Source organism: Equus asinus, chromosome 10 (genome assembly GCF_041296235.1).
Source record: "Equus asinus isolate D_3611 breed Donkey chromosome 10, EquAss-T2T_v2, whole genome shotgun sequence".
Lineage (NCBI taxonomy): Eukaryota > Metazoa > Chordata > Mammalia > Perissodactyla > Equidae > Equus > Equus asinus.
This window is the reverse complement of record NC_091799.1, coordinates 99,931,218-99,955,624: the sequence shown is the minus strand read 5'-3', so window position 1 is coordinate 99,955,624 and position 24,407 is coordinate 99,931,218. Positions and strand designations below refer to the sequence as shown.

Genomic DNA, 24,407 nt, shown 5'->3' with positions numbered 1-24,407 from the left:
CTTCACTTCAATTGGCCTAATATCCTGAGTCACTAGAGGGTCAGAATAGAATATGAAAGGAACAAACTGATGTACATTTATACTAAAAACCAAAAACAAAGCTTGTACAGGATGAACAGCAAATGAGATAGCTTTTATAAAAAAAAAAAGTCTCACACAGGTCATTTTTATACATACGTGGACATACACACACCCACACACGCACAGACACACGAGCAAGAATGTGTATTTTGTAAGATAGGTCCTTGGAAATAGACATTCTTAGCAAATATGGATGACAGATCAATTGTAATTTATTTTCTTTTAACACTGTATCATCATAAAGAAAACTGGTATAAATGAAAAAATCTATTTCAAATATCTACATCTAAAATTTTAGGCAGTGAAAAAGCACTTTGTTGACAAGGAGTGTGGAACGATGTATGTTAATTGTCAGAAACTGCTGAATGCCTTGCTTAGTTGCCACAAACAAATTCACATATCAGAACGAACAATACTGCTAAATATTCCTTTTTTTCCCATTTTTTTTTGTTAAAACATACTGGGAGAAAGAAAAGAAAAGAAAAACTGGAAATCCATACATCTTTCAAAAGTTTGAAATTGAAGCAATATTTAGAACCATAGATGAGGAAACACGGCAGCATTGGTGTAATATACACAATGCGCTTTTCTTTTTTAATCTGTAATGTACATCAAATACTTTACAACAATGCATTAACAAAAGGCAAGAAACATCTTGCTGTACAGAGGAACCCCAATGCAACTTGAAGCCTAGAATCACAACGGATGAAGAGAGTAAAGAAAGCGTGAGAAGCCGTCCCCCTAAAGTGTGTGAACTATGTTGCTCTGTGCTTATAACCTCCACACCCCACCACCCCAGCCGCCTCCTCTGCTGCCTCCAGCCACATTCAGTATAAAGCACTTTTTAATACTCTACAGCTCAAACTAGAAAGATGTCGCACAATGTCATATTTAGGATCACTTTAGCTCTCTATTGACTTCCAAGTTAACTTTCGATTCATTTAGCTTTCTAAAATAGCTCTTAATATTTCCTTACTGGTTATCACAGCCTTCCTATGGAACAGGCTTTAACAAACTAAATTTGCAGGGGAAAAAAAAAAAAAGCAATGTCTTGTGTATGCATGCACATGCACTGTTCCCGGAGCGCCTCGTGCCGCCTGCTCCTCACACCCAGGAGTCGGGGGAGGCGGGGTAGTGGCTCGTTTCATAGTTCAGTTCACTGTAGGGACGGGCAGCTGAGTAGAAGTCGACATAGTTGCCGGTGGACTTGAGTCCCAGGTGCATGGTGTACTCGCTGGCGGGAGGGCGATGGTGGACCTGGTCCTCGAAGAAGGACTCGTCGTAATTTCTCGTGGAATTCTGAAACGGCTGGTAGGTCTCATAATCTTTTCTGCTGGGCTCCTGTGGGACTGGCTGTGCTGAAACCTGCACAGAAAAGAAGATCCAGCTGGGTTAGTTCATTTTCCCTTGACTCATCCTGCGCTGTTGCCAAGGCACTCACCCCTCCCTCAAAGTAAAGGCCATGAACGTCACCCAGTCATTGACCAGTGTGGCACTTCTCCGAATACCGTCAACTGCTGATTGACTTTGCTTTTTAAAATTGGTTCCTGGGTCCACATGCTACCATTTTGGATAATCTTTTAAAAAATTATTATTGTGGTAAAATATACATAACATAGAATTTACCATTTTAACGATTTTTAAGTGTATAATTCAGTGGCATTAAGTATATTCATAGTACTGTGCAACATCACCACTATCATTTCCAGAACTTTTTCATCATTCCAAACAAAAACTCTGTACCTATTAAGCACATAATACCATATTCTCCCTTCCCCCAGCTTGTGGCAATCACCATGCTCCCTTCTCTCTCTATGAATTTGACTATTCTAGATACCTCATATAAGTGGAATCATACAATATTTGTCCTTTCATATCTGGCTTCTTTCATTAAGTATAACGTCCTCAAAGTTCATCCATTTCGTAGTATGTGACAGGATTTCCCTCTTTTTTAAGGCTGAATAATATTCCATTGTATGGAGAGTCTATATGTGTTTATCCATCCATCTGTTGACAGGCACTTGGACTGTTTCTACCTTTAGACTATTGTGAATAATGCTGCAATGAACACGGGTGTACTACTATCTGTTTGAGTCCTTGCTTTCAATTTTTTGGGTACCTAGAAGTAGAACTGCTGGATCTTATGGGAATTCTATGTTTTGAGGAATTGCCAAACTGCTACAGCCACTGCTCCATTTTACTGGATAACCTTTTTAAATTGGAGAGGTATAGTCTAGAAGCTATAGAACACAAGTAGTTGATATTCATCTTTCTTGCATTTTCCATTACCCGTAGGTGTTGCAATCTCAGACAAAGAGACAGCGAAGATGTACAAGGTCTAATGGTCACTCAGGCATCTTCCTGCCAGTGTGGAGGGCTGTGATCAATACCTCTCTGGAGGACTAAGGCTTCCTGGTAGTAAGGCCATTCCAGCACACCTGCCTAAGTGTCCAGGTACCACAGCCTTAGAAGGATACACAGAGAAGCACATAATGAAAAGAGGGAATCCACTCCAAATATAATATACTCCAGAGGACCAAAATGCTTCCAACTTGGTTCAATTCAGAATTGATGGAACTTGAGGATGCTGTGGGATTATCAAGCTTTAAATTAGGGGAGGGATCTTCAGTAATGTCTTGTATCCCCCAGCCCAGCTCAGTGCTCCCTGTCCCCACTCTTGTCCCCTGCAGGTTACTGTCTGATGTAGGGCCATGAAGGGTTAAAAGGATCACAGAGCCTTTGAGATACTGAAGTCAAGAATTAGTTGGCTTGGCTTTTAGGACAGTAAGACAAAGAGTGTTCAGAGCTGATAATTAGCGTTTGTACATGGGGGGCTAGCTGTCTCCTCTGGGGTCCCTTTCCAAGCACCATGCCCCTGAAGTGAGCAGAACCTCCCAAGGTGTGAGGTGAGGGCTGTCCCCATCGCCGGTGCACACAGGCATGCACAAAGCTCGCTCATGTGCAATAATCAGGGAGGAGGTCTGGTGGGAATGATAAAACACTCTTAAAGAAACACAGTTTGATCATTTTCCAGTGGATTCGATAATTCCCAATTAATTTAATGAAGGTTCAGCAATGGAAACGTCCTGTGGAAATTTGTCTTAGTTAATAGATAATGATTTGTAATTAGCACGTTGTGTGTAAATGAATGCTTCTAGTGGCTTGCACATAATTCTTCTCTCAAGTAAGTGAAACTCCCTCTTTTATATGCAATTGATTTACACTAGAATCAACCTGTTCTTCAAAGATGAACTTCATATAGCTGCCATCCTGTATGTTCCATACTTCTAGTTAGTGGTGGCTGAATGAATGAGGTTTCTGCCTACCAGTGAAAGTCTATAGAGTGTAAAGGTTTGTTAGCTATGGGAGGGACGTTTGGACCTAATCTGCAACACGTGCAATTAAAAGTTGCTAAGACCAGATCTACCAAATTGTGTTGATAGGCTAAAGAGTGCTGTGCTGTTCTTTGAAGAGTGGTGTGTTATGCTGAACCTCTCCACTTCAACACTGAGCTGCTGCTACCCAAGTGTAGAGCATACAAAGGGTTAGAGTTGGGAGGTTTGTGAAAATTACACAGGGATGGAACTAGAATTTGCTGTCTATTTCAGCAGGGATCATACTTAACATTTAATAAATTCTTGTTTAATCTTCAAAAATATATGTCCTGTCTGTCTGTCTATATCTATCTACCTACTTCTCTCTTCCTTTCTTCCTTCCCACCCACCTATCCATCCATCCATTCATCCACCCATCTAATTCTCATCTTTTTAGATGAAGAAACTGAAGCTCAGAGAAGCTAACAAATGTCTCCAGGATGTCACGGCTAGTGGTGTTGTGAAGCTGGAATTTGAACACATGTCTGGCTGACTCCAAAGCCTATGTTCTGTCCACCATACTAGCACAGTCTCAGTTGAGCCAAGGCAGCCAAACCACACAGGGTCAGCCTCATGGAGTTAACTCCAGGCTCTATGATAAGAAGGGAGGCCAGTGGGAAAGGAGACCAAGAAGATGTCTGACTTATTTGCACTGGTCTCAGTGGCCAGAGGAAGCGGTGTTGAAGACAAGGAGGTCTTCAGGGGAAGTCACTCTCAAGGCTTGTGAGTCTCCTCCATGGTGGCTGCTTCTTTCATTTGTTTGTACTACGTGTTTCAAATTTCTTACCATTGCCATGTTCTCCCTGGTTGGTGGACATTTTGGGGCTGGGCACAGCTTATTTTAGTCTCTTATCTTGCGAATTACCTTCTTCAATTTATCTGCATCATTCATAAAGTGTCATATCAATCCCTCCTAAGGTTTAGTGCTGCAGTTCTGAGAGTGTGTGTAAACGAATTACCCAGGATGGGTGACAGGTGGCGCTGCTGTGTTTGGAGGGATTGAATTTGCTCACTGGCCTGGTAGTGTGGATGTACATTCACAGGGCAGGAATGTTGGCTGTTTTCTATAATTTACTCTAATGGAATATCTGACAGTGTTCAAAATTAGGCAGACAAAATGCTCCCAAATATAAGCCCTCCCATAAAGGAGCTAAAAATAAATGCATTTTTTCATGTGATACAGTTTGCATAAACCAGGCTTCTATGAAAGAAGTAGAATGATGTTCACATATAGCAGCGATATATTCTGAATTTGAGCATCTGTTGTGGTCTGGAGAAGCCCTGGCACAGCCAAGGGGCCTGAGGGTGTTGCCTGCTTTGCCTTAAGGCAGTGTCCTCTCAGGGAAGGGGAGCTGTGACCAGCAAGCTCACATGGGGATCACTAGGACCCACGCTCCTGGTGCTCTGTCCTGTGGCTCCTGCTCCCATAAAATCATCTTTGCTGAACTTTTTCCTCAGTAGTAGAATGTTTAGTTTAAATTATAAAGGACAGCGCCACTTTTCCCCTTTCCAATCTGTTAGCATAATGATGGAAGACTTTGTGTTTATTCCTCATTGAGTTTGCCCACAAATTGGATTTATTTCTAATGCAAGGGAAATAGCTGCTCATTACAGATCTTCAAACTTTACCACATGGTGAAAGCTGAAGACTCAGTGTGTTAATATACAATGAAGGAGGCTGCGTGCAAGGATCAGTGGTTCTCAAAGTGTGGTCCCAAGACCAGCTACATCAGCATCACTTGGGAATGTGTTAGAGATGCAAATTTTGGGGCCTCACCCCAGACCTACCGAATCAGAAATCTGGAGTTAGGTCCCAGTAATCTGTGTTTATCAGCCACCCAGGTGATTCTGACTCATGCCAAATTTGAGAACCATTGGCATAAAGGAGGCAAATAAGTCAAGAAGGGAGGAGAACCAGGTTTGAATCCTTGCCTCTTTCTAGCTGGGTGACTGAAGGCAAACCCTTATCCTCCTTAAATCTCAATGTTCTCATCTCTGGGGGCAATTTTATCTGTCCTGCCTACCTGGTGGCGGGACTGAGGACATCAGCTAGGAACTCACAATGCTGTTTATGTTGCCATCAGTAATAATTTGAATACTGGTCATCGAAACATCAAACCCCTTTGTTTATAGTTTATGAACAAAAATTCTGTTGCCAGCTGGATGTACAGTTAACTATGGTATTTTTCTTTGTAAGTATGGGATGGACTGGTAGAAGCTCAATAGGATTTTTGGAGTTTAAGTAGTTAACTCTTAAAATGATGTCTGTGACCTATTGACCCGAGACATAAAAACTGAAAATCACAAACCTTATTTCACACTAATGGTTGTTTCTTCTAGGAGTCCTTAAGCTCGGAATTTACTGAAAATGCGACTGGAATCCCAGGTAGCCACATGGGGAGCACCACAGCCTGGCTCACAGCTATTGCCCCGGCCCCCGGCCCTCGCTTGGCCGTGCATCCGGATTGTTGCCTCACTCTCAGTTCTCATTGTCTTTTACTTCCTCTTCGAGATCTACCTCAAACCAGTTTCCCTCAGTGAGCTGCTTCTTCTCTGAGATGAGTCATTGTGCAGCCTCCTCCAAGAAGCTCATGAGGCCCAGCTGGTGACTAAGACCCCCAGGAGATGAGAGCGCTCAATAGAGGACAAGCTCTGACACTAAAACTGAATGGATCCCAGTGCATCCCTCCGATTTAAATTGTTCAAGGTGGGCCTTTACTAGCTGCAAGGTTAAGAGGTCACTTTTGGTCCAGGAAAGTTCTAAAAATGAAAACATTCCATCTGGAATGGCCAGCCATGCCCACACGGCCAGAGAATCCGAATCACAGATGCTGTGTATGAGGTCGTCTCTAGATCCACCCAACTGGAAGAGAATCAAACTGTCTCCTCTTTCTAGTGGTTAGGACGGTCATACCTTACTGAGTTCCCAGGAGGGAAAGCTGAAAGTGGAGACAAATTTTATTCCAATAACATAGTCCAAAATAAGTAAAATGCTTCATTCTCTTCTTCCCGAGTTCACTGGAGTGTCATAATGATTTCCTTGGAAATTTTTTAGGGAGAAAGCAACTCTCTTTGGTGAACATTTAAAAGTGTTGCTTGATATCAGAATGGAGTTAGCAGTCCAGTCACCCAGCTCTCCCTTTGCTTGACCCGCTAGGGGAATAATGATGAGCTATCACCACAGGTGGTCAATCAGCTCTGCCTGTCACCTGCCTGCAATGTCTCCCCTGTGCTGACAAGTGGCACAGACTTTGCCCTCCATACCGGCTGGGTTTCAGCAGCATTCCTGAGACACTGTGGCCTTGACATTCACACTGATGCTGTGTTGAGTGCATTCTGAGGCATGCTGGGAAAAACGCTACCATAGGCTATGCTCACTCTCACAGCAGGGATGCCATCTTAGTGCGTTAATTCTAATTTGCTTAAATGCTCAGAAGAGGCTTATGTGAAAAGAATGTGCCCCCAGAACCATTCTGGACTATCCTCTACATCTAAATTGCAAGCTGATCTAGACTGCCGCCACACTGAGATGCCATGGACCTCTGGGCCACACCAGGCGTTTCTTCATTGTCAATGATAGCAGAATTCCCTGGAGAGAAAGGCTAGTGCAGAATAAGACCATTCTGGTGATGAGCTTCTCTCAACTTGCAGAAACTAAAGACTAATCTTATGCTCTCGGATGCAAAATCAGGGTCCTATCACTTCATGACAAGCACTTTGAGAGCTAGAGATATTTTGCTGTACCTGGTACTTGCTAAAATAAAAAGGGTTGATGTCCATAAACAGAGTTGGCATTTCCAATACATCTTGTTTCCATTTTTCTTTATGTTTGGGCAGGCATGTTGACACATGAAGAGTTGGGGGCCGTTCCTGGTGATCTCTTGTCTAGAGCTCATGCCCCTATTTTATCCATTGGCCTTTTTGCTTTGAGCAAAGACCAGAACTGAAGGAGGCTAAGTAGATGTTAGCAAGATGTCAGGCAGGCCGCGGGGCCTGGGCGTTCACTAGGGGGTTGCAGACAACACCAGATGCCTTCAAGAGTGGCTGCACATGGACTGGAAAATTGAGGGCAAAGGATAACTCCTTTACCCACTATCATTTCTCCTGTTGACGGCTGATTAGAGAAAAAAGTAATTTAAGGTTGAGGAGATACTTTTCATGTCTCCTCCTTCTTCTCTTGGAAATGGTCCTGCACAGGACATTCTACCGGCTAGAACGGGGACTCTCTCCTTTTCAAAGAGGCTGCTCTGCTGGGTGTTTAGTAATGTTCAAAACAACACATTTCTCTTCCATGTTTACTTTCATCTGGTTCTTGTGATCAAGCCAACAAGTTTCAGGTTCATCTCTTCAGCCCGACTTTCCTAACATATGGCAGGAATCTAGACCATCAGCAGAAGACAGTTCTGGCAACCGTTATTAGGAGCCAACAGTTATGAGGAATGTTGGTGTTTCCGTGATGACCAGATGGGGTTTTGGGGCCCGGGGGGAAGAAGGAGCAGAGGCTGTGCCCTTTGCTTTGAAAGTTCCCATAGAACCACAGAAGAAAGGAGCCTTAGTGAATGTTTGCCGAATAAAACACACACAGACACAAATTTAGATCAGTCCTTTAAGTATCTACTGTCCAGCACTCCTCAAACTTGAACAAGTACATGAATCACCTAGACATTTTTTTTTTTTTAAGATTGGCACCTGAGCTAACAACTGTTGCCAATCTTTTTTTTTTCTTTTCTGCTTTATCTTACCAAACCCCCCATACGTGGTTGTACATCTTAGTTGCAGGTCCTTCTAGTTGTGGGATGTGGGATGCTGCTTCAACGTGGCCTGACGAGTGGTGCCATGTCCGCAGCCAGGATCTGAACCCTGGGCCGCCACAGCGGAGTGCGTGAACTTAACCACTTGACCACAGAGCCAGCCCCTCACCTAGACATTTTGATAAAATGCAGCTCTGATGCAGAAGACCTTGGATGGGTTAGGGTTAGGGGCCAGAGAAGAATCTCTTCCGCCTTTCTAACACGCTCCGGCATGCTGATGCCGCCTTCCCCAACTAGACTGAGTAGCAAGCATTTTACGACGCATTCTATTTAGCTACTTATATTGAACTTGATGTGTCTATTTTATTGATAACTATCATGTATAATGAGTGCTTTCTTCTGAATGAGAGTTGGCTGGGTTACAAGAGCTACTTAATCCCTGTCTAGTAATTAGACAATTTGTCTAGTAACTGGCATCTTATACTCGAGTAATTGGGCTTTCTTTTAGTTTTGCATCATAGCAGAGAACTTGCTTTCCACCACCAGATGAAGCACGTGGTCGTAGTGAAATCAAAAATTGTCTTCAGATTTGGGGCCGTTCTGATGCCTGCCACACAACATGTATGTTACACGTGCGTGGAGAGCAACAGGGAACATTATTTTCTTTTTCAGTTTTTTATGCATGTAAGATAGAAGTTAACTTATTTTTTTACAATTCCAGGAAATTTCACATGAGCTCAAGGGAAAAACAACACAAATGTGCTGCGTCTCCCTTACCTGGTTGTGTTTGATGTCTTCAGCGGGCGCACCATATGAATTCCTATACAAAGTTGAAATTCCAGTATTTTGAGCTGAAAGCAAAAGGGGAACAAAAAAATTAACAAAGAAGGCAAGATTTCCAATGAGGAATAATGGTTATCGAGGCGAGTTCTTGCCCTAACAAAGCTTGGTTTCTCGTGGACCGTTCCGAGAAGAAGGAATTCTTTGGCCCTGAACACTTCATTTTACATACAGATATTAAGAAAGAAGAACAGTTATTCTATAAAATCCCCCTTGCATGTAGGCCTCTTGTGATAATGCTCAGACTGTAGACAGGGTCAGCAAACAGATGGTCACCCTGCCAGCTTTACTGACTTCTTTTCTGGGGAAAACTGGCGAATAATAAAAGCTTGTCACCTGCACTGAAGCATGCAGGAGTCTGTATCAGCAGCTTAGTTTTAAGCTGGAGAATGACAAGAATGAAATTTCTAATTTGAGGTCACAGGAGTGCTTGATCATCTTTCAGACAGTGCATTTCTCGAAGGCCCCAAGGACAGGGAGGAAGCACCACGGGCAGCTGCCCTGTACGACTGGGTGGCTGCAGCTTTAGAATCCTGCCAGACACAGGTCCAGGAGCCCCCCATCTGGCTTGTGGTCTAGTTGAAAGGGAGGAAGGTCTCCTCCAGTGGCCAGCAGCTTCCAATGTCCTGGGAAGGGTGCCCGTTTGCCTGCTTTCTCACCTGGAACCCTCAAAGCTCATGCCAAAGGCTCAGAGGAAGGCCTGAGGGCACCTCTCCCCTCGTAGCTGCTGACAGGTCATGGTTTAAGAAAGCTCAGGAAAACACTGTTTATTGAGTGTCAGTGGGGTACAAAACACTCTAGAAATAAAGAAGCACTTATCATTTGCTTCTAGTATCTACAGGATAATGAAATAGGATGACACATCATATATAGTCTCTCACAGATACAGGCCACTCTAGACACAAAGTCAGAATAATCTATCACTCCACCATGATTATTGCTAAAAGCACTTAAGAGTTTGGCAATAAAACTCTTCTTGGGAAGTTTTGCTTAGAAAGTGAGAACTGAGAGCCCATTGTCAATTTTAAAGAGCACTCTGATATACTCTCTGGTTGAACGCACAGCACTCCTGTCTCTGTATTACTGTGAAAGCCACCATCTTTTGCCTGGACCGCTGCTAATAGACTCCCCCTCAATGGCCCTGCTCCTCCATCTATCCTGTTCCCAACAGCTGAGTAACTGTCTGGTTAGACAAATTGGATCATGTCACTCCCTCTGCTATAATACTCCAATGCCCTGCCCACTGTGATTATGGTGAATCTCAAGCTCCCCAGTATGGTCTACAAGGCTCCACATGATCTGGCCCTTGCCTAACTTCATGTAGCAACTCCCACCCCTCTTCCCTTGTTCAGAGAGCCCTGGCTATGCAGGCTCTCTTTCCTTGCTCGAGCGTGCCAAGTTTGTTTTGCTTAAGGGATGTTGTACTTGCTGATCCTGCTCCCTGGAACTCACTTCTGCCAGAGTCTGGACTGTCTCTCCCTGTTGGTGTTTAGGGTTTGGCTCAAATGTCTCTTCCTTGACCATGTTAGTTAACCTGGCACCCTCTATCTCATTAACCCGTTCATTTTCTCCCTCATACTCAACATCATGTGATATTACCTTGTTGGCGAGCTTGTTCTATTGTTTACCTTGTGTATTACCTGCTTTTGCATACAAGGGCAGAAACAGAGAAGGCAGAAATCTGCCACGGAGGGGCAGAGATCAGTCTGTCCTCCCACCTTTGCTGGTATCCCCAGCATCTGGGATGGTGTCTGGCCTTGGTAGGTGCTCCTAGAATGAGTGCTTTGTTTGCTGAGCAAATGAATGAATGAGTGAACCTTAGAAAATCTACCTCCAGAGCTATAATTTCCTGTTGGAAAATGTCACTGCAAGGACAAGGTGAAATTTTGTTTTTTTCTGTTACTCAGAATAAAATGGTTTTTTTAAGAACATGAACTATTATAGCCTTGGCCTCCCTCCCTGTCCTGTTTGTGGCTTCTGACCAAAAGAGGTTTCTACTGCAAGTTCTTTCCTCCTGCTATTTGGCCCACTTCACCTGTTTATTGGAGGCTGTGTAGTTGAGATTGAACTTTTGGCCTTTGAAGACACATGAAGCAGATGTATTCATGGACGCTCTGTCTGAGCTCAGAGTAGACTCATAGGGAAATGCCTTTATTTTTTTGGATAGGCCCAAATTTCCAACTGAATCAACCTACTGAAGATTAGAATGGCTATAAAAGGCATAAGAAGACACTGACAAAAACGGAAAAGACCATTTGATGTAAAAGCATTTGGGAAGCTCAGATGGGAGGGCAAAATCTCCTGGGTGAATTTTAAAGTTAGGCCATGAAGCTGCTGGGATCACACAGCTCTTCTCTGATGCGTGCTTCTGAACACGTAATGTTCCTAGGGAATCATGACCATAAGAAATAGCTATAACAGCCCTGCGTGCCTCGGTGAACAGCTGACTTTGGCTTTCTGAGGGCTCCTCAGTGGCAGAGACACACTAAGGAGAGAGGACATTTTAAGAGACTCCATCTAAGCTAGGAAATAAATCCAGAAAAGGTGAGTGAGGGAAGCTGGAATGGAAACCTAAATGGATCTGCATTTCTAAGTGCTCAGTAGAGGAAATTATAACCCATGCAAGGAACTGCTTTACACTTTTCCATGTTGCATTTTGAGGGCGAAGTTTCCCATGGTTTTCCCACAGCAGAGGGAATGTTTCTTTTGGGGGAAAAGGTAGGATGTCCTCTGATGCCTTAGAAACAAGGAAGATAGCAGTTTTTAAGGTACTTTTCATTGCACTGAACTTTAGGTGTCCCCTGGATTTATTCATTAACGAGAAAAGGTACTGCTCTTGATGTGGATGTCATAAGAAATCTGATCTGCAAGTAAGCACCGAATGACGGGCATTTACTAAAGTGCGGTAGATCGGGGGTTGGCAATGCATCCTTTGCATTCCTGTATGAAATGTTGGCTCCCACCTGGCTTGGCTGGGAATTTATTATGCCACCGGAGAAGGTGGCAAATATAACCACCAGTCTTACCACCAACACCCAACATCATTATCTCTACCACTCTCACCACCAACACCCCCACCATCACTACCTGTACCATCAGCTCCACCACCTCCACCACCACCCTCTCTACCATCACCACCTCCTCCATGACCACCACCATCACAACCACCGCCACTGTCACTATCACTATCACTGTGATACTAATAACTTTTACATAGTATTTGTTGGCTTAAAGCGAACTTTCCTGTATAAACAAATTATTCAATAAAGATCTTATTGCTCTTTTGGGCTTGCTACATGATGGATAGTGTAGTTTTGAATTGCATTTTTAAGTAAGTTAGAGCAAAGCTGTTTAAGCCTCTAACTAAGTTTGAAGAATTACATATATCTCAATACTGGAGTTGTCAAAACCCCTGCCATTTTCTAGGAATATTAAACATCAGAAACATTTTAGGTTTTATTATGGCTGCAGGGCATGATCATGTACCATTGGAACTATTTCAACACCAACACACCAACATTTAAAAGCCTTTTGAATGAGTTCACTGGGCAAGAGAGTTAAAGAAAAAGTCAAACTTAAATAACAATGCAGTCAATTTCACAATTATTCTTGTAATTATAATCCCAATTTGCCATCCAGACTGCCACTGATGTGGCTACCTAGGGCAATAATAGTAGCAAAATGAATGGGTCAGGTGACTTTGGTGTCACTTCTATTCTGGAGTAATCAGTACAAATTAGATTCTCTACAGAATGTCTTGACTCTAGGCATTCGGCATTCAGATTGCTAATTTCCTTTGTTCATGCTCATCTACAATGGGGGCAAGATGTATGGGGGAAAAAAGAACCAGTCAATGAGAATAATAAGGGTCCTACATAAGGAGTTTCGTTCTCCCATTCAGGAGACGTTCAGGCATAAGAGTGAGACATTCCCTTGTAGGGTCTGCACATGGAGGCAGAGTGCTGACTTGAGGTGAGGCTCCTAAGCATCTGTTTACTATGCTTTTCTTATGCAGCTGTGCAGCTACCACGGAAAACACCACCTCTGGGGTAAATACATTTACCATTAGAAAAATTTATCTTAGACATCCTGGGTCAGGAAGACATCCCAATAAATCATCCAATTTGTCTATTCTGCTTCCCTGCGGGTCTACACCTAAATCATATCAGAGAAATGCGCCTCACGCTTTTAAGATTCTTCTGATAAGATGGTCTCAGTGTCTGTTTAGGACTGCACCCCTCACACTCCAGTTTTATGAATGACCTAGATCTGGCCCTGTTCTGTTAAAGACCTATTCCTCATGGCCTGTTTTCAGGAGGGACCCATCTCTGCATCCATAAGCAAAGAAGGGAGTGGAATCCCCTGTGAGAGATTCTGATGGTTCTGGCAGCTCTGCTCGCAAGGCATAACCCCCTCTACATCCATACCCTCGACTTCTGCTTCTTGGAGGAGGGGTGAACTGGGGCGGGGAGGAGGGAGTCTGTGGAAGTCCAGAAGGGATGATGAATGGGAGCAGCAAGCTCTGCCCCAAGGAAAGCAGTATGGACTTAGACGAGAGTTAAGGTCAAGGCTGGTTTTTAGACAGGCTGGGAGGGCATCCTGGAGGGGTGGTGATGGGCACTCATTTTGGCCTCCATGGGGTCCCAGCTGACGAGAAAGGAGACACAATGGATGAGAGGTGTAGTGAAGGATGAAGGGCATAAAAGATCAATGCCTCTGTAGGGAAATTGTGGTCACTGATTCTAATGAATCTTCTTGAGAGTTTGTCATGATAATAGGTTGGTTTCATGGCAAGAGAGGATGTCTCAATGGGAGTCCTGTGGGTTTCCCTGAAATCCTCCTCCTTTGCTTGCCTCCCCTTTCCTCCCTCTCCTACCCTCTCCTTCCTTTCTTATCCTCTTTCCCTTCCCTCCATTCCTAAAGGGTAAGTATAGCTTGGTTATACAGCATCCACCATCTTGGACCCCTCCACCCTGGATTATGCCAACTAGGAAGAAATCTACAGTGACTCCTTTCTCCAATTTGGGGGAATGTTATGAGCTGAGCAAGCAAGAAGGAAAGGGGGAGGTAAAGTAGGACTGAGGATAAAATGTATTTAGAGTACATTTTCTCTTAGCTATTTTCAGGAATAAGATGCTCAGTTTTTATACCTCAGGCTTAATCTCCTCATGTCCAATTCCTGGGAATCTTCCTTGTCAAGCTCTCAAGTGACCCGTGAGCTGCTAAGTCCTGCTGAGCTGCCAAGCTTGGTTTGAAGTCTGATGCCCCAGCCCTCTGCCCTGTCCCAAATCCAGTCACCAGCTCTGAGGAGGAAATGCACAAAGCTGAGCTCACCTGTCATGGTGTCTTTCCTGGAAGTGTGTTCTCCTTTAGTGCCGTGGTAAGTGGCATTGCTGCCAGTGGACTCATAGTCTGTTTTCCTTTCTTTGAGGCTGATCATTTCCCGAGGTGAAGCTGGGGCACTTGCTACATAAAGAAATCAAAAGGATGACTTTCTGTGTGTCATTCCACAGCATGGATAGCTTTTCACATCAACAGCTAAGGTCATAAGGACACCTTAAGGCGGAACATATGTCAATCTGTATGCATGGACCTGGAAATTTTTTTGTTCTTTTGGCTCTTGTCTTCACCCCCTTTCCTTTCCTTGTGTCATTTGGTGCTTTATAGTTAAGGGGACATGAGATTTGGAGGCAGGTAATTAAGGATTATATCCAAGGGCCATCTTCCCTAGAGAGACATCCTGGTGTGGACATGACCCCCTAAGGTGTATGGGACAGTTTTAAGAATGAGATTGGTCTTGATTTCTTTCTTCCTTTTTCTCTTCTCTTTTCCGTCCCTTTTCCTCCTTCCTTCTCTCCCTCCCTTTCATCTCTCCTTCCTTTGTAAATTAGATGTGTTTCAGAGGAGCTATTGCTGATATTGAAGAATCCCTGATGAAAATAAATACAGTTTTACTTAAATATTGAGTCACCCAGAAACTGCCCTAAAGGCAGAGAAAGCAATTCTCCACCTGGATGATTTGCAGGCCAGAAATAGCCCAACCCGCTTCTCCAGAAGTCTGCTGGGGTGGGCTGCGGGCAGGGCGTTCAGACAGCCCCTTTTTCCTGATGGGGCATCCTTGCTCCAGCTCTTTCAATGAATGTTCCCAACAATCTCTCACCTATACCTCACACCTCAGCCACTTGCTGCCCATTGGACCCGGAAATGAGCCACCCCTGTTATCACTTTGTGTCTCCATTTCTACAATGATGGATGTAATTAGAGGGTTCCCCCAGGAATTCCATGATTCTTTAACAAACTGGTCCCAGAACAGAGGAAAGGCTGAATTTGGAGGTAAGGAAGCAAACAAAAAGAGGTTTAGTTTTCTGAAAAGATCAGATGGATTAGGAGCAACTAAACAGCACTGTGAAAACAGAGAAGTGTTGGAAGAAGTGAAGTAATAAGTATGTGTGCTGCTAATAAGACAGCTAGCTGTGCTCCCCACCGCGTGGGCTGTCTTCACATCGATCTCCACGCTCCTCAACAAAGCCACTCATATTCGGAGCTTAGTCAATTGCATCTAACTCAATATGAGCTCAGCAAAGAACTCTTCTGCCCCAAAGCCTTCCCCAGCTTCCTATGCCAGAGGGCAGTGCTTTATAAACTTGTTTACCTTAAGACTCACCTGAGAATTTAGGGATTCCAGGACCCCATCCCAAACCTTTTGAGTGAATTTTCAGTGGATGGGCCTAGGAATCCATATTTAACAAGCATACTTAGTGATTATTAAGGCTTGAGGAAGTCTGGGGAACTCTTATTTTAGGATAAATTCCTCTTTCCTTGGCTAGTGTCCAAGCTCCTCCCCAATCAAGCCTCAGTTTACCTTTCAGCTTATCATTTACACCCTCTGCAGGATCCCTCAGCTCCAGCCCACTGGGCCTACTTGCTCCCTCAATGTACCTCTCTTTTCACTGTCTAAGCCACTTGATTCAGTTTATCAAACTTAGTATTGTCTATGTGCAAATCCCTATGCTAGACACTGAGAGAAGGAAACGTGAGTAATGTCCAGATTGTCTGAACTGGAGGAGCGCTCAGTCAAGTTGGGAAATGGATGTGGAAATAAGCCAGAAATAAGAGGCAGAGTGCTCAGCAGAAGTCACAGCCAAATGCTGGGAAGGTAAACAGAGGGAGCCTGTGCCCATCCTTTCCACGTCTCCTGAAAGGCTCCCCACCCACTTCTCAAGCCTATCAAAACAAAATTGAGGCTCAGTGCTCAGCTCTTGAAACTCTCAGAGGATGCCAGTGCTGGCGGCCCATTAGAATTAAATAGCTGGAATACTTCAAGAAATACTGATGCTTGAGCCCCACCCAATGCCAGCAGGACCAGAATCTCTGGGTGTAAATCCAATGGGAAGGCAGGAAGCGAACCATGTCTGCTCTATGTAACTCATCTGGATTCTGTGCCCAGTTCCTGCATGTTTTTAGAACATCGGCCACTGCATCTCACTCACCTCCTCTACCCTCTGCCCCTCTCTTCTCTCTTCTGCTCTCCATCTTTCTCTCCCAGGAGAGTCCCTTTCCTGCTCTTGCTCCTTAGCTCCTAGTCTTCTTGCATAAAGGCTAGCCTTTTATTAGTTACTGCCAGGCAATCACGAAGAGACAATATCTTGAAGCCTCTTAACCAAAGCTTTAGAAATTAGAATCTAATATTGCACAGATGGTGGGGTTTATTAAATGACTTCAGGTGTGTAATTATCTCCTGAGACCTCACACATAGTGGCCTGAGGCTCCGATAAATCAGGATGACACTCGAGGAAAAATCAAACCATGCAAACAAGTGTTGATTGGGTATCATCAATGTGCCTCTCCTAGGAGATAACCAGGCAGCACCCTGGCTGAACGGCTGGGATGGGAACAGCCTGAGAGAGTGCTGCTTCTCTCTCCGGGCACCTTCCCATCTATTACATCATTGCATCTTCCTAACACTGATTGGCACTTAATAATTAGAGCTTTTACAAAGACACCATCCTTGTGCTTCCCAGACTCAACGCTCTTTATCTTTTTAAGGATTATGGAAATAAGATGCTTAAAAGGCTCTCTCCATGTTTCTGAGACAGGTGGAAGTTTCTCCTGATCGGGAGATTCCTGATTCTCTCTTCTAGTGTGGGACTAAAACGTTACAGCAATAACATCACACTAAAAATATAAGCTTTCATGGGGCTGGAAGAGAGTAATTTATTTCAGTCAAATATTCTCCATTCATTTCTGATTTTCCTCATCATTCTGACAGTAGAGTGCGGTGTAAAGTTTTATGACCAACGTCCTCAAGGGGGAGGGGCTGCTCTGCTGGGGAGTGCTGCCTACCGTACCCCCCGGGGTCAGTTCCAGAAAATATTATTTCTTCAATAGAGGAAGGCAGCGAAGAGCAAGTAGAAACTATTCCTAACTATAAGTCTACATGTGTGTGTGGGGGGGTGTGCATATCTAATTACATATCCATCCTTCCTTCTCACAACAAAAACCAAATGCAGAAATCAAAAGTTTTAAAAACTTTCACTTTGAGTAAAACAACACTAAAATCTATACCACTTATATACTAAATGATGTGCTCATATTTTTCCTTTAATTTTTTCTCTAATCTTTGGCTTCATATAATGTGATTGAAAAAGGGTGTAAAAATAAAGTACCTTTACAAGTAAATAAGAGAAGTTAGTTCAAAATTTAAGCAATAAGAAGGTGATAAAATTAGGAAAAAAGTAAATTGAATGACACAAAAGGTACAGTTAGTTGTACCAGGAATTTATCAGTGATGTATCAGCTGGTTTAAAGGTAATATTAAAAAGCTAATCAGATACAGAATAGTAATGAAATCCTCAAGGGTATATTTCAAATATAGGTCATTCTAAAGGAAGAAACAGCACACCCTCTCTCCCCTCCTCTGTTATCCCAATTATGATCAATAAAATATAACTCAAACTATTTTGAGTTGGAAAAACGTGCACGAAAAAACCCCAATTTACAAACACTTGACAATTTCATTTATATTTGTTTCTCACTGGATGTGGGTCCAGCACACGCATTTCATGCGCATGACACCTGTTAGAGATTTTTAGGAATCTGCTAGAAAGATTTGTTCTGAGTCTGTGTATACATAACACAAAGTCGCCAATAAAAAGACATCAGATTCATATGATATTTCTAGCAAACGTTGGAATCGGGATGGTTCTCCTCTCTGTGGGAATCAGCTAAGGGGCTGGGAAGAAGGGCCTTGTCTCCAAGGGAACAGGCTTGGCTGGCCCTGGGCATCTCTTACCTGAGCGGTTGTTGGGTGACACGCGCACAGGGGAGATGGAGGGCGTGCGGGAGGAGGAGTAGGGTCTTTGCCGATCCCTCTCGATGGTTGAAGATGAGGCTACAAAGTGATATTGTGACCATCCATCCTGCAATAGACAGCATGCTCCCATTAAGTAGGGAAGGCAGAGTGACTCTTCACCTCCTGACATTTCGAAATTCCAAGCACTTGAATTTGCAAACCATTTCTACAGTCTGTCGAAAGAGATCATGGAGCTCTGTGCCATCAATGTAAACAGAGATGAGCGTGAATGGAGACCCATCTCCTGTTCCCTCCAGACAGCCTCCTGGGGGAAGGCCTGCTTTTAGTGCTTGCTTTCTTTCTCATATGTGGAATAAATGACTTCTTTGCAAACCAGCTTTGGCCAGAAGCTTTTATTTAAATGAAAATATGACACCTTGAATGTTGGATGACCCTGAAACTGTCTATTCTTTGCCTACCTGGTTCCAGCTCTGTCTGGCCGTCTTTCCAACCACCTCACAGTTTTCCAAAAGTGTCTACTCTTTTGATCCCAGGACCAGTCTGTTAGTGATCAGAATGCCTAGCAGGATCCTGGGAAGGGGAAGCCATTTATCTCCTTTATGTTGTTTCCAACCTCCTTCCCTGAAGAAGGCCTTCAGCGTGACTGTTGCTGAGTGTTCACATCTAGACTGGTATGTTCTCTGGTTTGCCCCAGGAATTACATTTTTCAATTTAGATCATTTTAAAAATGCATCCTAACAATTAATCCTCCATTAGACCTCCAATATCTAGTTAATATATGAAAAGCACATATACTATTTTTCATTATGAAAACCATACAAATACATTATGGATCGTTTTGTGAATTTAGAAAGCATAAAGAAGAAAATAAAAATAGCCAATAATTCCACCCTCCCACTCCCCAGAGAACTCCTACTAAGATGTCATGGTATTTCCTTCCAGTCTTTTTTCTTTTGTAATTCAAGTTTATTTCCATCAAAGTAATATGTCAAATAGTACCAACTTTATTACAAAGAAAAACAGACACCAGCCCAGCCCCACCCCCAATTCCTGCTTCACAGAAGCAACCATTTTCAACTCTTTTAGCTCTTTCTTTTTCTGATTATATTTAGACTTTTAAGGAACTCAATGCTCTATAAAGAATCATTGCACACATAAATAGATGAACAGAATTCATACTCATTTCAGTATTTGTGTCTTTGTTTATCTAATTCTCATTATTCCCATTCTACTTGATTGGTGGTATAAAAGCCAAGATTAGAAATAGGCTATTTTAAAAGCTATTACCTAGCACTTATTGCGTACTTACTACAAGGTAAGATTTTCTCAACAATCCCGAGGGCTGGATAATATTTTTATCCCCATTGGACAGAGGAGGAACCTGAGCCTTAGAAAGTTAATAGGCCACCCAAAGTCAAACAGTAGGCAAGGAAAGAAACACATTAATACAAAAATGTGGTATATTGGTAAGCACTTGAAAGGAAACAAAAAGCAGGGTTGGGGAGGGAGGAATGCAGGTGGGGAGCGCTGGTGTTGCCAGTTTACGGAGTGTGGTTGGGCAAGCATTCTGCGAAAAGTGAACACTGCAGCAGGGATCTAGTGGATGACAAGGAGCTAGACACTGAAGATATAGGCTGGATTTTCCAAGCCATGGGGAGAGCAGAAGTGAAAGCCCTTGGGTGGGAATGGGTTTGGCTCATGTGAGAACAACAGAAAGTCCCAGTGACTGAAGAGGAGTGAGCAAGGGGGCACTGGGGAGGCAAGAAGCCTTCTGAGTGTCTCGGACAGTTTGGGGAGAGAAGAATAGAAGCAGGGAGACCAGTTAAAAAGCTATTCCACTGGAGAGATGATCCTGGCTTGGATGGGGGCTGGTGAGCAATGGGCAGATTTGGCATTCTATGTTGGAGGATTCACTAATGACTCAGCTGTTGGGTGTGGTAAAGAGGAATCAAACCTCACCCCAATGCTTCTGGTGTGAACCACAGGGACTGGAGGTGCCATTTACTGAGACATGGAACACTGGGAGAGAAGTGGCTTATTAACCAATTATAACCAATTATTAACCAATCCTGTCATTTGTCACATGCTGGGTTAGACACGCCTGTTGGACACGAAGGAGATGGTACAGAATAAAGCAGAATCTGAAAACTGTGATTTCAGGAGTGATGTCAGGGCTAGAGATACAATTTTGGAGTTCAGCATATAGATACTATTTAAAGCAAAGAGAATCCATGGAAACCTTGCAGGTGAATGCAAATAGAAGTAGCAGAGGACAAAGAGCCGAGCCCTGAGACACTCCGATATTTAGAGAGGGTGAAAGCAGAAGGTTCAAAGGAGACTGAGAAGGAACAGAGTGAGTTGGGAGAAGAACCAGGAGGGTGTGAGGTCAGGCAAGACTAGGAAAGACGATTCATAATAGAGGAGAAGGAGACCAAGTGAATAATAGGGAGGACCAAGAACTGACCACTGGCCTTGGGAAGATGGAAGTCATCATGACTGGGACAAAAGTACTTTCTTTGGTCAGATTGGTCAGTGTCTAACTCAGGTGGGCTCAAAAGATAACAAGAATTGATGAAGGAGAAATAGTGAGTACAGACTGCCTTTGGCAAAGTTTTATTATTAAGGGGAGCAGAGAAATGGGGCTTGAGGAGATTGAGTGACCAAGAGATGTTCTAATATATCACCTGGATGATATTGCAGCATTCTGTTTGCTGATGGGAATGACTCAACATAGAGGAGGAAAAAACTGGTGATGCAGGAGAGAGAGGGAAAAATTGCAGGAGGAAAGTTCTTAAGAAAGGGGCGGTGGATAGGATTCAGTGAACAATGGGCTCATTGGCCACAGAAAGAGGAGGAAGGACAGGCAGGCCGTGCAGCTGCAGATGCAGCAAGGAGATGGGTAGATTTGGTAATAGGAAGATGAGGGTGTTCTCTCTTGTTTTCATACATTTTCTTGGGGTGGGGGAGGAGAAGTGAGGTCATCTGCAGAGAGTGAGAAGGAGGTGGAGTTTAGAGAATAGAAGAGCAGCGAGGAAGGGAAGGAAGGAGAGAGGAAAGAGGAAAAGAAGAATAGAAGGTGTGAAACAGTTCTTGTGGTAAGTGCAGAGCAAGCTGACTACGGCCAAGTGGTTGGGTGGCCAGGGTGCTGAGAGGTGACTTGAAGCATGTGGCAATGAATTTAAAATGAGACAACTAGTCAGCTTGGTTGCTTGTTTTTCTCCAGCCACATTCAGCTGGCCTGGGGCAGGTGGGGACCAGAGGGAATTGAATGGGGGTGGTCAGGAAAGTAAGTTGGAGGGAAACAGGGACAAAGGAATTCAAAGGGCACATCATGGAAGCCCATGGAATCTAAGCCAGGTAGAGAGGAAAGTGAAGATGCGGTGGAGGAGATAGAGAGAGAAAACTAGTCAGTGGATTGGAGATCCGAAGAGGGTCATAGACTGTTGGAGTGAGGGTACTTGACGGATGCCGGGGGTTTTCTTGAGGGTGGGGAGAAGAGAAATTTCTGGAAAGAGCAATGAGGAGCAAGGAGGATTCCTACTCTACCTCTGAGCCCAGTGACTTGGGAGAGGGACGGGAAATGAAAGCACCATCACTTGCGAGGGCTGCAAGGTGGGTGGGGTAGGGATGGCATGCCCTGAGGGACAGCCTGGTGTCAGAGCAAGAAGATTAAAAAAATGAAGGAGCCGGTAATGCATAGAGGAGATTTTGCTGACAGCAGATAGTAGGTTAAGGGAGGAAAGGATGGGAGGTTGGTAGGAGAATGGTGGAATATTGGGGCAGACTACTGGCTATTCAGAGCCTTTGAGTGACAAGAGTCCAGAAACAACGGATGGCTCAGGACTCCTGGGCAATTGGAGGTGACCGAGGTAATGAGGCATGAAGGGCACACAGCACAAATCCTCCTTATGGGAAAGTGGGAGTGTCATGGTTAGGGGCAGGAGTCAGGGCAGGAGGAGAAAATGTCTCCATGGGATTTCTGTGCATTTCCTTTCAACCGTCCGAGGGTGGTGGCAAGGATAGGGAAGGAGCAATCTTAGATGAAAACATGTGCAGGATGGAAAGTATTTCCAAAGTGTATGCACCATTACTCATGTACGGGAACAATCACAAAATTGCTTAAAAAAGAAATTCCTTTTGTTTGAAGGGAATGCTTTGTTGACAGCAAAAATCCTTAAACATGACCAAAGAGAGGCAGATCATTTTATGTTTGTCTTACTTGCAATGTAGAAGACATACTTCAGGGTTCTAGGTGGTGGCTCAGGAAATTGCTTTAAGTAAAACCTTGGCATCCCCGGTCATGACTAGGTAATGATATTCCTTATGTCATTAAAGGGGAGCAAGGACCTCACAGTAAGAATGTTGGCTACTGTTTGATATGTTCTAAGACCGAAGGGGACACCAGACATAAATGTGGCACAAACTCTAGGTCTGGTTTTACTTGGCAAGATATCAATGGATTACTCAGCATCTCTGTCTTCTACAGGTGACTGGAGATATGTTTTGCTCAGCAGTTCGGATTTCACGATGCTTAGATTACTTTGGGACTATGTAAGTATTTACATCTCTGGAAATGTCAGGAAAGTGGATGTAATAATAAAACTCCTTACGAAGGAAGGAACTCTTCTAAGGACATACCAAGAAAGCTTTCAAATCCTTCATAAGATCCAATTCTGAGAATGCTAATGCAAGACAGAAATGTGATCTTGCAGGTCACTTGTCCACGGGTGCTGGGATCAGCAGATACCTGAGGATGATGAGCAGTGTGTAAGAGGCACTGAGAATGCCACCCTTGAGTCAAACACTCTGCATATGGCCAGCGACTGTCTGCATGTGGGCACAGAAGCTTTGGATGGAGGTGGGAGAGGGGGATTTCAGGAAACAGAGCCGAGTGGAAACCCAGTTAATTCTCTTGAGTGGAGCGGTTTTCCAAGCCACAGCCTGGGAACCCCTGGAGGAACAAGGAAAGGTGACCTGGTTCCTTCTCCATCTCCATCTTCCCTCTCATTCACTGATGCGGAGTGAAGGGTGCGATGACTGAAGAAGAACCCCAACACTGTCGCGTTCAACAATGCCCACAAGGGCCCTTATAGTTTTAGTTCTTACGGTATGTACTTCCAAATGTCATGGAAAACGGAGTAACACTGAATGCTAGATCAATCCACACTCATTCTAGTTATATTGAATAATTAATTACCTTGAGAATAAATCTCATGACCCTCCCTATCTTTTATTGCATGAAATTTTTCATCATTCCATTGAAAAAAAATGTTTCTTTTCCTAAAGCAGAAGGGAAATGAAGATATATTTTCTCTGGGAAAGTTACTGCTAAGCGAATACTCCTTTCATCCAAATAGTCACATATATACTTGTTATTTGGCCAGCCTGTAATCAATTTATTATTTGTTTATTTCCCACTGTCACTCAGAAAGGCTTGAAAGTGGTTTATATAAACACATACAACCTGGGCATGTAGATTTTAAATCATTAGTTGCCTCTCTGATCACTCCTTCTTCTTAAAATTTTAACTCACTGTAGGCCAGAGGCTTTTTCCTGAATTCTATTCTGTTGGGTGCTTAACCTTAGTCTCCCTTCAGGTCATCCCTTTGGCTTCCAGGGGTTAGATAAGAAAGCTCAGGGAAGAGGAATGGAATGACGAATAGCCAGAGTAACTAGGGAAGGCCGCTAATCCTTAATATTGACGATAAGGAACTCTTTCCATGTCTGTCGTTCACCTCCAGCAGAATGACCGAGAAGTTGTGCCCTTCAGCACAAGACCCAGCCAAGCTGTCAAAAATGTGATATGATATCTGCACTTCAAATTGGTTTTTATTTTTAACACATTAAACTTAAAACTGGAGGTTGTTAAATTGTTCCAAATGTATAGAGATAGAAATCCAAAAGAGGAGTTCAAAGTCATTGAACTTTAAATTGCCACCAGGAATAATCTGACTTTCTTTATCTTACCCTTTTTCTGTCCTTCCACCAACTCCAGCTTCTGTGTTAAAGTTCCCGACATGTCTCTTTATGAAATGGTATTGTTCCCCA

At 43.6% G+C, this 24,407-nt stretch overlaps 1 protein-coding gene across 8 annotated transcripts in view; it reads right to left on the bottom strand.

The window, feature by feature from the left end:
• Positions 1–275: 275 nt before the first annotated feature.
• The window catches only part of CTNND2 (catenin delta 2), an 888,692-nt gene continuing 864,560 nt past the window's right edge, over positions 276–24,407 (bottom strand). For 6 of the 8 annotated variants that reach the window (XM_070519868.1, XM_044779487.2, XM_070519863.1 and 3 more), the window contains 4 exons: positions 18,339–18,465; positions 14,381–14,512; positions 8,984–9,057; positions 276–1,446 (listed from right to left, as the gene is read on the bottom strand). In XM_070519868.1, the coding sequence (XP_070375969.1) occupies positions 1,186–1,446; positions 8,984–9,057; positions 14,381–14,512; positions 18,339–18,465 (594 nt within the window). In that variant the 3' untranslated portion in view covers positions 276–1,185. The remainder of the gene's footprint in view (positions 1,447–8,983; positions 9,058–14,380; positions 14,513–18,338; positions 18,466–24,407) is intronic. The other 2 variants (XM_070519864.1, XM_070519865.1) reach the window with 1 other exon arrangement.